Source organism: Telopea speciosissima, chromosome 1 (assembly GCF_018873765.1).
Source record: "Telopea speciosissima isolate NSW1024214 ecotype Mountain lineage chromosome 1, Tspe_v1, whole genome shotgun sequence".
Taxonomy (NCBI): Eukaryota; Viridiplantae; Streptophyta; class Magnoliopsida; order Proteales; family Proteaceae; genus Telopea; species Telopea speciosissima.
The window spans coordinates 19,814,937-19,829,471 of NC_057916.1; the positions used below are offsets into that span (position 1 = coordinate 19,814,937).

At 38.3% G+C, this 14,535-nt stretch overlaps 1 protein-coding gene across 2 annotated transcripts; it reads right to left on the reverse strand.

Annotated features, from left to right (window-relative positions):
• Nucleotides 1-522: 522 nt before the first annotated feature.
• LOC122648908 lies at nt 523-13,680 on the reverse strand. Of its 2 annotated transcripts, XM_043842216.1 has the most exons (6): nt 13,292-13,680; nt 7,788-7,852; nt 7,648-7,708; nt 7,048-7,225; nt 6,414-6,448; nt 2,742-2,931 (listed from the first exon to the last, which is right to left on the reverse strand). In XM_043842216.1, the coding sequence occupies exons 1-6, from the start codon at nt 13,563-13,565 to the stop codon at nt 2,909-2,911; spliced, it is 636 nt and encodes a 211-aa protein (XP_043698151.1). In that variant the 5' UTR covers nt 13,566-13,680; the 3' UTR covers nt 2,742-2,908. The 2 variants fall into 2 exon arrangements, with proteins under 2 accessions (XP_043698150.1, XP_043698151.1); XM_043842215.1 differs by lacking the exons at nt 2,742-2,931; nt 6,414-6,448 and adding an exon at nt 523-1,036 and having other exon boundaries at nt 7,079-7,225; nt 13,292-13,661.
• Nucleotides 13,681-14,535: the final 855 nt, after the last annotated feature.

Genomic DNA, 14,535 nt, shown 5'->3' on the forward strand with positions numbered 1-14,535 from the left:
GCATCTGTTCAAAGGTAAACCATCACATAAAAAGTACTAAGATTACAGGATTTTCACTTTGCAGCAGATTTAAACGATCTTCAAAGAAAGCAACAACTTCATTCTGTCATCTTAAACTAAGCATTGGGCATAAATAAGAATGTTATCATATAGGCATAACACAAGGCATAAATATTATTACTAGTGTTATGTAGCAATGTCATATTTTCAACAGCAAACTTACCATACGACAATGCGTTAAATAGAGGGGAAAATCGGAATGGATATGTGTTGTGTAAGAGTAGGAGTGTCAGTAGCAAACACTACTTTATCAATTCGGAATAATCCATGCAGGTCAGAGAAACAGCATTAAGTTTCATACTAGAAACAGAACAGATGCATGAAATGCTGATACAACCATATCATGCAAAATGTTATCACCGTTTTAACTTGGTGTACCTGTGTGTGTGTGTGCGTGTGCATGTGCCTTGTGTATTTATGCTGCAGACCATGATTTACCCATTTGGGCCGGTCAACCAGATATTTCAAAGAAATCAAGTGTCTTTCATTATCAAGGAAGTCGGATAAGCACCAAAAAAGAGGTGAAAAAAAGGGGAAAAAACGAAATAGAAACTCTCCAAGTTTCAACAAAAGAAAAGGAGAGGTTGACTTATAAGTCCCTATACTGTCCTTTAGTGAAAATTCTTGAAGAGAAAAAACAGGTGACACAATTTAGTGATATTACACTTTAAGACACTAATTCCGGTCCAACTCAACCATAACAATCAATTTCACAAAAAAGAACGAACACTAGTAAAAATATGATATTCTGAACATTATTGATTACATAACAGAGATTTTTCCCAAAAAAATCATGATAAAGATTTATTTTATTTGACCTCAATTTCTCAGGATACTACCCTGGCTTTTTAACTTGTAGCTTCTGGATTATTGGCAGGGGTGTCAGCCTCTAGTATAAGCTCAGGTTCTTCTGGTTTGCTTGGAGGGTCCACATTCTCAAGCTTTGAAACCCGAAACATCGCTAGATGGGTATCCCCTTAGACCACAAAAAAGAAAGCCACTAATCTCAGTAAAGCTGGAACTTCAAATATTAGTTGAACATGAGGGACTAACACAGTATTCATAACCTTCATGATACACCATAAACATGGCCAACCTCTAAATTCCTCTAGGTCATGTTTTATGGGCTAAAATATTAGATGCACAAGTCTATCACCCACAAATAAGTGTAACAACATTCCCAATCAAAACCATCCGATAGTAATATGTAGACTCTTGCAAGGACCACTATCCTTAAAGTTGCATATATCATAGAATGCCACTACAAAAGTAAATTTGGGATGAGAAAATACAGTTCCGGATTGAGTATAATGTGAGATGTCAGAGCACGGCTAAAACTTTAGTGCAAGTATATACCTGTACAATACAGGAATGAATATATAAAGACGAAAAGTTAAAGACAGGAGACTGGGAGTTTCTTTTCTTTTCTGTTCCAACCCCCACCCCTAACTCCTAATCATACTTGTAGGTATTATCTGTGTATTATATGAGAACTTACAGTTGTTAGGATTAACGCATTACAGGAAATAAAGAAATAACTGGTGTTCTATCATCACAAACAAAGGAAAAGGTTTAGGACTTGTAGATTATGCTTTAGAAAAATGGACAAAGACCTCTGGCCCAACAGTCTGTGCTTCATTTTCTGCTCATGCAGGAGGATTCTAACAAGTGGCACCAATGACCATCAACAGGGACAACCAAAATGTTACACCAGCCTGTAGAAATGCCACAAATGGAAACTGTTCTGAAAGTTTTAACCATTTCATGCCGTAATAGCCATGGAATGAAATGATAAGCACTGCCAAATGGAGGAGCCGATTTGAAAAATCAGGAGGTACTTACGTTACTTAAGCATAAGTTACAAAGGAAATGATAGAAGTTTTACAAATACTGTTAGTTTGACTACACTAAATTTGGAAAATACTGAATCGTTTTCCCTAATTGTAAATTGTGACCAGTTCCAAAGACGTCCTTACTCTAGACTGAGGACCATGAAGGGAATTTTACTATAACCCATATGTTCTACTTATGAAGGCATATTGACAGTTAATTTTCTTCGAAAGGAACTTTTCTTTTGGCCAATTATAAGGAAAGAAGACAGAACGTCAATGATGAAGGCCGTGGAGATGTAGGACATTGAGGGTGATCAGTTTAAGACTTCTTATTATTTAGAAGATTGTGTAACTACCAAGTTATTTTATATCTCTTGTACAACATATGGCCCAAGATTTTGGGCACAGGATTTTCCTTCCAGCCTTTTCTTCCCTTTTGGGTTGAAAACAATGATTAGAATATGTTTCTAGATCCTTTATAGGCAATGAAAGAAACACAGATAATCAGGTCAGAAACAGCGTATTGCATCCTAAAACTTGACAAGAATACTTAGTTCGAGGGGGGAAAAACCAAAAAAGAAGGCCCAATTCAAATTAGGGTGTAGCTTGGACTTATATGAATGAAGAAAATTAAAAAATACAAAAAAACTCCACTTTGTACTTCAGAACTTGAAAACCAGATGCTACTACTTCAAAACCAGAGTTTTATTTGCGGTTTTATAATTGATCGATTTGAAAGGGTCTTTTACTGTTTTGGGGTTATACTGCACTATCCTTTCACTTAACCTCTTCATTCTAACTAGTTCTTGTCTAAGGCTAGGAATTTTCTTTTTTCCTAAACTAGATGTACTTTTACTTTCTTTCCAGTTACCATGTTCAAGCTTTTGTGGGGATGTGTGGGATTGTCATCAACTATAGTTTGCTAATTCACAAATAATATGATGATTATAATGCGCATATGTAAGACTTTTTTGAAAAGAAAAAAAAAAAAAGTTCTGTTTCCTAATTTAATGATGTCAAAAGTACTCATATGTTATAATTGTTACGGATGAATGTTCAAACATGAGGAAAAAACCAAGAAAACAATCACACGGCACGAGGAATTTAACATGGTTCGGCTCGAATGCCTACATCCACCCGAGAGAACCAGTGAATTTTTCGCTAAGCAAAAGAAAAGCCCTACACCATTCTCCACCTCAAAATGTGATCCCCCTTGCTTGTATCTAGGGTTTTCTCTACAAAGACAATATAAAGGAAACCCTTAATCCCCACACAATTACAATTTTACCACTGTACATGTAATGGAGCAAAAATCCAACCCCAAATATAACAAGTCCAATAATAATTATGTGGACCACTATAGGATACAAGACATAAAAACCCAACAATCTCCATCATGGCTTGAATTTTGCAAGCCACCCAGAAGAAGGCCGGTTTTGATGTCAATTCTGCAAACTCCGCCACTGTCTCTGCATGTCCGTCATACCCAAACCAGCATGGCCCACACCCCACCCGAGGTGCCCTGCACAACTCACTATTGCACAATGTGATGTGGCTCCACCTCTCCTACCACTCCAACCTGATTGCAGAGATCACTACCACTCACAAGATCCGAAGCAATAGAGACCCGCTACTTTCTAGACCTGAACTGTCTACAGCCTTCATCTTCCATCTGTACCTCTTGCCTGAGTTCCAACAATAGCTCCATCTTTTTCAACACTTCCTGCGTCTATACAGATTTCTAATCATCTATCCATGCATACAACCATGGATCCACTAGAGATCCTGAGAACTCCATCTTCAGATGAGCATCTAAAACCTCTTGAATCCAATGTCCTCAGTGAAATCAGATTTTTCTTTAGATCCAGCACATGCCTAACCCCAGTCAAAGTTCGTTCAATCCCATCAAACATGCAAATCTGTACAATCCCAACAATCTGGCTTTTAGCATTGTTTGTCATTTGACCATACCACTATCGCATGGATGAAATGTAACAAATTGATCTCTAATTGAAGAAATATGAAATGAACAACCAGAATAAAAAAAATCTAATCTGAAGTTTCCGTATCTGATGAAGTAGTGAGAAAGCCATTTCCATCACTCCAGGACTCTTATGTAGTAGTAGCATTGGATGATTTATCTCCATTCTCTTTTTGTCCTCTTTCTCCCTTTTATCCTCTTTCACCTTGGATAGAACGAAAGGAAAGGGTGTACCCAGTGAACGAGGCTCCCACCACTGCGGGTCTGAGGAGGGTCATAATGTACGCAGCCTTACCCTGCTTCACAAAGAGGCTGTTTCCAGAGATTCAAACCCATGACCACTTGGTCATAATGGAGCAACCTAACCGTTGCACCAAGGTCCACCCTCTAACGTGTTAGAATAAGTGACCCCCAAAATACAACAACGTTTCAATGGTCAGATTTGAAGCAAAATGTATATCAACAGAGGAGAATAACATAGTCTAATCTCAGATTAATCCATCAATTGGATGTTGAGATTGAACAGTCATTGTTCAATTAAAACACCTCAATAAACTGTGGTTAGGTGACTCTTCATCTTCCCTAGCTTGCAACCCTTCTATCCCTCTTTGGTCCTACACAACCTGGTCTTAATCTGGTTGTCTTCCAGAATCAATCATGCAAGAATCCCTCCTGGATTTTCCATCAATTGGTATCAGAGCCCAAGAACCAATTTGATGCAAACTCGAGAGGGTAAGCAAGCCAAGATCGAACCTGGAAGAGAATAGGGGTAGGTGCTAGACAGCTTGGGTCAGATTTGGTTAGTTCTGATCCTGCTGTGTTGGTGTGATGAAAGTGGAAATGGTGGAAATGGAGCAAATGGTGATGGATGATGGATGATGGATGATGGATGATGGATGATGGATGATGAATGATGAATGTTGAAGATAGTAGGATAACTTTGGCAAGCTAGAGTCCCACTAATTGCCCAGCCATAGGAGTCCCACCTAGGCCCACTGTAGGAATCTCACCTAAGCCCTCTTGAGTCACACAAGAAAATATTCAGATTGTTTACTGTAAAAATTCATTGAGTGCCTTTGAGAGCAGCCCATGGTTTGCATTATCTAGAAGTGGGAGAGGCTTTAAAAGCCTTGAGTACATCAAGTAGCATTAAAGTAGACTCTTAGAATTCCAAAACCTCTTTGGAATTCCCCATACATAGATACCACATCCTAGACATGAAAAACTACCCCCAAGACCTAGAAACTAAAACCAATAAAACATTAAAAACATAATATATGAATCTAGGAATATGAAAAGATTAACACTAGACTCTAGCCTAATACTTATAAAAATTAAAAGACTTATTTAACAGCCTAGGAATAGGAAAAAGCTTATAAATATGCCTAGGAAATATGAAAATAAGCTACTACTAAGTCTAATCCCGTATGTCTTCCATGTACCCACATTTTAGGCCCATTAAAGTGGTCCATTACAAAGAAAACACACGGAATCAAAGGCCCAATGTATACATAAGTACATAACCCCACCAAAGGCTTATTTCCAATAAAATAAGCCCATTATGTGACTTATCTGCATCATACAATCTAAAACTGGCAACCATGGCAAATCCCAAGCTGCATTTCTGTCTATCTCAAGTGGTTGTGGTGCAAAATCATGATTGTGTAATGTGGGTTGATGTTAAATCCCAGGCTCTGTGACGAAGAACAAAACCCCAACTTAATCGGTAACTATTAATACCTACACTCATATCAGCTAAGGATAGAAAACATTGGTGTTATGATGACCTGTCTCTATTCGCTGACACGGCCATCGCTTTGATCTTAACGATATTCAGAAGGATCTGCGAGAGTGATCGTTACGTGAGGAGTGGATTGTGGACAACCAAAGGGGATTTCAAAACTGCAAATTACAAAACTGTGCCTGAGAGAGGAAGAGACAAAGAGAGCGAGAGAGAATAGCCTACCTATGAAGTTCTTTGTAACACAGAGGTGACACTATTGGGGAAGAAGATGGGAGAGGGGCCATGAGAGAATAGCCTACCTGTGAAGTTCTTTGCCCTCGGCTGCTTTTTAGTTCTTTTGATTTATCGAGGATATTTGTAACATTTTACGGGCCATTTTACGCCTATTTCAAGCGTAAAATTTGTCATGGTATTTTCCGGTAAATAGATAGGTTTTGGTAAAATTTACCTTCATGAAAATTTTCTGAAGTACAAAACAAACGACGGAAAATCTAATGTCATGGTAAAATTTGTTTTACCGACTATTTTACGCCAAAACAAACGGAGCCTTAGGGTTTGTATAAATTACCTTTCACTTTCCTTGGGTAGCGAGTTCAAGCTCCCACACATCCCTTGTTTCTCTCTCTTTCCTCCTACACCTCCTTGGACTTAAAAATAAAAATAAAAAACAGATCTGCGCACAATTGTGAAGAAAAAACTATTATTGTACCTTCTTTCGCTTTCCTTGCACAATGCTCGTATCCTAAATCTTAATGTACCACCTATGATGATCTGCTGAACCTTACCCTAATACCACTTGTTGGGGACGAATGCGCAAACATGAGGAAGAAACCAAGCAAACAATTACACACATGAGGAATTTAACGTGATTTGGCATGAATGCCTACACCCACCCGAGAGAATCGGAGATTTTTTTCACTAAGCCAAAAAAAGATTTACAATACTCTCCACCTCACAATGTGATATGCCTTGCTTGTATCGAAGGTTTTTCCCATAGAGACAATACATAGGAAACCCTAAAAACCCTAATCCACACATAATTACAAGCTCAATAATAACTACATGGACCACTATGGAATACAAGACATAAAAACCCAACAATAATGTAATTTACATGTATTTCATACAATTTTAGGAGAAAATTTCACTACACAGCCTATGGTTATTACAAACATGATGCATTGACGCAGATATTTAACCGTATTCTAAACTTATGAAAGTGAATTATACCTGAATGTATCCGAATCAGATTTTTCATGTCTCTGAATTCACTCTTCCTTACTTTCACCCCCTCCCCCAAACAAAAGACAAAAAGGAAAAAGAAATAAAAACAAAAAGAGGTACCTAATATTAAGTCCTTGTCAAGTTATATAGAGAGTTCATGATAAAAGCTTCCTAACTAGCAATCATTCCAAATGCAGCAAATCAGATGTTGGTGGATGCGACTAGAAGATAATTTACCGAATATAATACAACTGCCAGGTGATGCAGTGCCAACTGCACCTGGTCTGATCCTCTTGTCATCAATGAATGTTCCATTTGTGCTGTCCAAGTCTGTAACCAAAAGACTTTCCCTTTTCTTCTCAATTCGGGCATGTAGACCAGATACTGTTAATATTCAAAGAAAAGGTAAGTACGCCCTGTTGAACAAACAGTAAATTCTGTTGTGGAAGTGTCATATCTGTATTGCACTAGTCATAAATGAATAGGTGTGTGATACAGACGTGCAGAAAAATGTGCTGCTTACATCAACTGATCAGGAAACATGTGACCCAGGAGAAGTCCACTAAAACTGAATCACCATCCTATGCATACTCTAAGAAAAGACGATGGGAACATGCAACATGGCAACATGGAGATTTCAACTATCCAGCCTATCTAGTAGTTTTGTATGGTGGTCAACTGCACACATCAAGAGAAAGCAGTTCACACAATCCTTTCCTATTGGCTCAATTTTTCCCCAAGGAGGCTGGGTCAAAATATTGGTAGCTCTGACAAAAGATTGATGACTTTGGAGGATCATGTAATACCTGTTGCCACGGGAATCACCATATCTGCTTTATCAGGAAGACGGCCAACAGTGACAACACTCTGCAGAGTGACCAAAAATGACCATTTCACATAGTCCACCACATGAAAATACTATAAGCTAAAAACAAGAAGTACTTACAGATGTTATCTCAAATGCATCTGGCATTGGAACTTGGAAACCAATGTGCCTTGAATCTCCATCACCTGTACCAAGATAAATGGTTTGATGGATTATAGAATATATAACAATGCCTAAGGAAAAGTATATGTGCTCAAGTATAGAGTTCCCAGGTGCTTGCCCTCGCTCTGTTTTCTGAAGTTCTATTTCCTTTTCCTATATGAACTTAAATTATTAGATTGTACAAACACATACTCACACATACATAGCGAGAGAGAGAAAATGAAGGAAAGCTTTGAAACTCCAACTCTTAATACTTGCATATTTCAAGTAGTTTAGAAACAACCACCTCTTATACAACTTAAAATTCCTTTTATTACAAGGAAGTACCATAACTGTAATGTTATTTGTTTAAGCAATTGAAGCATTCAACTTTTGAAGAAGCTAAAAATGGGAGAGCTTTTAATTCCATAAATTAAATTATATTTCATTAACTATATTTCTCAAGATAATAGCTCCTATATGAATAAATCAATGTGAAAACCACGTCAAATTTGGAACAGATCCAATACAACATCCATACAAAGCTTTGTCTTTGACCATAACAACCTAGGAAAGTGAAGGAAACTTTGGTCTAGGATGCAAGTTAACTCATAAGTTTCATTTTTTGACATGCCCAATATGAATCTGATCCTGTACAATGTCTCATCATTATCCAACCCATACAAGTTCTGAATCTAAGGTTCTAACCTGATTCAATTAATACCCCCTCCCTCCTCCCCGCGTAAATTTCATCTAAAGCTCGGTATATTTTCATTGGGTAAAGAACGCTGCCTGGTCGTGTGGTTCCTGCACCCAGACACAGGAGCGCAGGAATTTACCGTCCCACATCCTATTAGAGCATCCCAGTGCACGAGGCTCCCACAACTGCAGGGCCTGGGAGGAGCAAATGTACGCAGCCTTACCCCCTGCTTCGCAGGAGAGGCTGTTTCCAAGTTTTGAACCCACAACCATCAGGCTGCAAATAAAAAAAAAACACCTCATCCATGTTGATGCCCCTGTGCACGCTCTCATTGGCCCCCGCAATAGTGTAGGGGCCACACGATCAGACAGCGAACTCTTGCCCATTTTAATTTCATTGAACTAATAAAACAGACAATAGAATAGATGTGAATACCTTACCATATTACAGTATCATATGCTGGAATGTTCCCAAAAAGGAACAAATTATCCTGTGGAAGGAAATTATAAAACAGGTTCTTCACTAATAAGTAACAACTCATAACAGTGCTTAACAACAAAAATGGTCTGAAATATAATTTTCAGTGTAGGTGTCAGTCCCTTTGCAAACTGAAAATGGTGATGATTTCACTGAAATGTATCAATACATAGAAATAATATAGAAATTTGGGGGATTTTTGTGAAAATGGTAAAACTATGCTTTGATATTCCATGAAACAATATGAGCGGGCATGACTACAGCACATCCATACTCAATTTATCCAAAAATACAAAGGTAAGAATCACATATTTACATTTTACATTACCCAAATATTTAATAGCCATCCGATAAAAGACATGCTTCCAAGTTTATATCCACAATGGAGCTGAGCTGTAAATATCATTTGCTAATTGCTACTAATTCCATAAGACATCAAAAATCACAAAACCAAGGGGTCAGAAACCATTCTAGAAAACAATATATATTAAAGGAAAATATGCATTAAAAATGTGTGGATTTACTGTATTTAAAATCTTCCATATGTGAAAAAAAAAATTAAGGGAAAAAGAACTCTGTCCGGGAGCGGCCTACACCAGTGCTCCCTGTGTCATCTATCCTCCCCATGTACAAAGACATATATATCCCTTGTATTGGGGAGGAGAGAGATAGACACAGGAAGCGCTAGCGTAGGCCACACTCCCGGACAGAGAACACTTCCCCAAAATTTAAATAAGAGGCACTGGTGAAACATTATAAAAGTTACACGTGTTCTTTTTGAAACTGACATTCTTCGATATCCCAATGCTCCCTCCATCCCCACTTTCCTCCAGGTGGTGCTGGGCAAAATTTAATTAGGTAAAATGGTTTTAAAGTGGGCAATTCAAAGCTACCAAGGCAATCCTTAAATATATGTACAAACAGACTTTAACCTCCCACATTGGTTCTCAAGCAAAGTAGCAAGTGCCCATAGGTAATTTTTATTAGTTAAAACCATAGTACTATATCTCGCGATATATCGGTATCTCGGGCCTACCGAGATATCCGAAATATCCGAGATATCGCGAAATATGACCGAAATATTGCATTTTTCTGCAATATTTCGGGGTCCATCTCGGGGTTTTTGGCCATATCTAGGCCTCGAAACTTCATGGACAGCCTTATTTAAGCTTAATAAACACATTTAAACCATAAAATTGTAAAAATGTGAATTCAAATTGGTGTTTTGGGCTTGCACCCTTGATTGACATACTGTCGCCGACCCTAATGTATAAATAGTTAAATACACATAGATTAGGCGTTAATATTTAATAATAGTATTTAACTTCATCACATATCAAGTTAAAGCCAATACACATTGATGAGTGCCATGATTCTCATAAACTCCATAATATTCAATAACTCGCTTAAAGCCTTAAAGGCAATACACTAAGTGTCAAAGTTAGTAAGTCACAAGACTCGCAACTCGCAAGTCACAACTCACAAGTTCATAGATCAATGAAATCACAACTTAAGTTACAAATTACAAGTGCTAAATCGCTAATAGTAGTTGTTGTGCCTCCCCGGATCAATCCCACTCATGCCTCGCCGAGTCGACGCCCATTGCTCTCTGCTTGAAGGACATATGTGGACCACGGTATAGAATCGGAGAAGAAACGAGTGTAGTCATCCACAAGTGTCACGTAAATGGAATCATCAACATATCGTAGGTAACCTATCCTAGGATATAAACTAGGGTTACCAATCGATCCAAATCCGTGAAGAAGATGATCCACTGTGATATGATGTTGGCGCCGCAAGAGGCGATGGCATTGGCCGCATGTATGGTGGTGAGGTTGGTAGTTAGGTCCGCTAGGGTATGCAAAGATGTTATTTACAAAAGATGATCCAAGATGTCCTCGGACTGGGACTGTAGTCATAGTCCCCTACCCCACTAAACCGCCCATATGATGATGATCCATATCTATATCCATCGTAAGGTTGTGATGCACCATAATCCGATGCCAATGGAGTGGTATGTGCGAAAATTAAAATAATTATTTAAGAGCAGAAAAATAAATCCGACACCGTGAAGCCGTAGATCGGCCATTGGTGTCTAACATATATTTAATTCATTACCATCTAAGTCATATTACCCCTAATTATTTCCTATTTTAATTGTAGGAAAATGAATTTTTAAAACCAAAAAAAAAAAAAAAAATACATATGGAAAAAAATTTACATTGTGAGGCTATAGATCGGCCTCCAGGTGTCTAACATATATTAATATCATCACCATCCAACAAAATTTGTACATAGTCTTTTCAAAAAATAGTTTTAGAGGAATAGAATTTACCTTAAATAGTGGAAAAAGCTTGGATGATGAGCTTAGATGACCCTCCGATGAGTTTACCGCGAAAATCCGACAACAATGTGCTTGAACAATGGCTAGAGTGTTGGATGAGAGCTTGGAAGAGTGGAAGAATAGGCAAAAGACTGAAATTCCTTAGCAAATGCAGCTCTCGGCCGAAATATGGACCGAAATTTGCGAAATATTGTATTAAAGCCCCCTTCACGTGACACTTTAAGCCAAAATACCATATTTCGTCGATATCTCACGAGATATCGAGATATTGTCGATATCTCACGAGATATCGACGAAATATGGTATTTTTCATTTCGACCTGATTTCGCATCTCGGTAAGCTCGAGATATACGAAATTAAGCGATATTTCGGCGAAATATCGCGAGATTTTGAACCATGGTTAAAACTACAAGGTTTTAGGTTTTCAGTCGAACTCCGATAAATTATGATTATATGATCATTTTGATCAGAAAGATTGATCATTTCTTTTTTTCTGAAACGTAATCATCTGTATATTAGTAAGCAGTACCATGACCTCAAATCTCTTAAAACTAATCTTGCATCATATCACACAAGATATCACAGGAGAGCATTAGTGATATATTTAAAAGTACATAAGTGAAAAGTAATTTCAGTCCTTGAATACAGAGTACCATGTATTGCAACTGAATAGTAAATAAAATAGCCCTCCCCCCCCTCCTCCCCCCACACTCCCCAAAACAAAAAATCATAGGCTACAATTTGATCAGTGATCTCGAGACGTCACAGAGAATAAAACTGCTTGAAACCTTGAACCACATGATTGACCTTGACAAAGAAAGTCATATAATGCCATGTATCACAACCCCAACTGTTTTCATGTCTGCACAGAAAAAGGATAACCAAATAGGACCACGATGTATAAAATTTATAAATAAATAAATACCATTTAGTAAGTGGAGTGGCAAATAAAACTTGGTTTTTATTGTTACTGGTGAAAGATTTAAGAGTAAAACCTAAACAACAGAATTGGGAAGTGCCAAGGATAAACTGAAAAAGAAATTGGGACAATGTACGGTTCTTATTTTGATGAAATAAGACATACATAGCCAGACAGTTCTTTTCTACATCACAAGGTCTGTAGTTTATACCATTTTCTCTGTATAACAACTTGAATACCCTTTAAAGGTTTCCTGGCGGGGTGGAGGAAGGCATTGCCACGTAATTACTCAAAAAAGAATGCAATCAAAATAGAAATTTCTGTAAAGACATGCTGTTATGTATGTCTCGAATTCTTGGACCCGTTTCGAAGAATGACCCGCTCCGACATTTTTTGTATCGTCTCAAGCCCTCCGCTACCATCATTGATCTTGTTGGGGGTGCGAGGGCGAAGCCCCCGTGGTACGGTTCGACCCGACCCGATGGATCGACCCAGATCCGATGGAGGAGTATTTATGTTCCTTACCCACTTTATTGTAAAGTGAGTAAGATTTGGGGTTTTTCGTTCTAGGGTTTCTGGGAGAGAGTAGCGGCGCCAGTTTGGGTGTTCTTGAGATCTCCATTGTAATCTTTTCTCCGATTTACACAGTGAATCATCTTGGCCTTCGCCCATGCATTGTGTGAACCACGTTATATCTCTGTGTCCTCTTGCTATTTCTTGTTTCTTTTTGTGCTTTTGGTTGGTTTTTGCTACACATGCCAATATTGTACAAATGGAGAAATGTAGAAAATTCAGTAAGAAGACACTTGAATTCCAATATACCCAATTTTCTCCTATTTGTGATCAATTTACATTTAAACTCTATCCTCCTTTGCTTCCATTGTTTTCTAAGAGAAAGGCCAATATGATTGAGGGAAGCCCAGATGGAATTCTGCCTAAATAACTGTGAATTTCAAAGATATAACTTACCTAACCAAAAAACAAAACAAAAAAGAATAAAAAAATGCAGCAAACATTTTGTGGAACATAAGATGCTAACACACCTACAGGTTCAAGAAGCCATCGTTCCACGTTATCTGATGAAGGGCTTTCTGCAGCCGAAGCATTTAAAGAAGTGAGGTTCCTCACTTGTCTTTCTATAGGCTGGAAGTGCAACAGCTTTCTTGAAGAGAACTTGAAGGCCAAAGAAGTGGGTGAATGAGAAGCAAAGATGGAGTTCTGAGAATGAAAGAAAGCTGAAGATGGGAAAGTGGAGAAGCAGAGAGGCTTTGTAAGGTTGAGAAAGGCCAGAGACTGAGCAGCTGTGGTTGCCTCCATTTGTGAAGTGTGAAGAAGCTCCAAAACTCAGCCACGAAAGCGGCCATTTCTGTTCTTCTTATGGGTTTGTGTGGATAAAAAGGGCTTTTGTTGTACAAGTGAGTATAGGTGGAAGAGTAAGTGGCAACCATTAGTGCTATAGAAGAAGAGATTGAGATTTCTAGATAAGTGGCTGTGCATATGTGCTTGATATGACAAATTATCTGCCTCCGCCTTTTCCCATTCCAAATCAGGGCCAGAATCGCCTGAACCCTGGTAAAATCGCTCATATCGAATGGTATCCCGCTAATTCGAAACTGATTTTGATTCCGATTCCGATTCCAATTCCAATTCCGATCAGCCAATTTGACTGATTCAAATCGGATTCCCCAAACCCTGCTTGCAACTTGATCAAGGGTCGGTAGAGTTAGTGGGCAATTTAACCAATTTGGTACAGTTAAATCAAGCCCTCTAACTTATCTCATACTAAGGTTGATCCAATCTAATGCTCATACACTAGATTGAACCCTATTAGGCACATAACATATGATCTAACCTCATAGAATGTAATTTCAAAAGAGACGCGAATGGTGACAAAGACAATCAAGAGGGGGAAGCAAAAGCTCTATCTACATTGTTGATAGCAATATTTGTTTTCGTAATGGAATGATACCATCCACAAAATTTTACCTATGAAACATGTTACAACGAAACAAATGGAGCCTTTACGAATTAGTAGAAAGATAAAATCAGGGACCTTTGAACCTGGGCTTGTAAAGAACCATTCCAGACTTCACAGTTCACGCCCTTCCCTTCAGGCCTCTAAGTGCAGCAGGGCAATAGTCTTGGGCTTCCCTGAAGTGAGAGACCTAGGGATGTAAACGGATCGGAATCGGCTCGGATAGTGCTATATCCACATCAACATCCGATTAGCTTTTGGATGGATTAGGATAGTACTAAATGGATATGGATCGGATATTTTATCCATTTA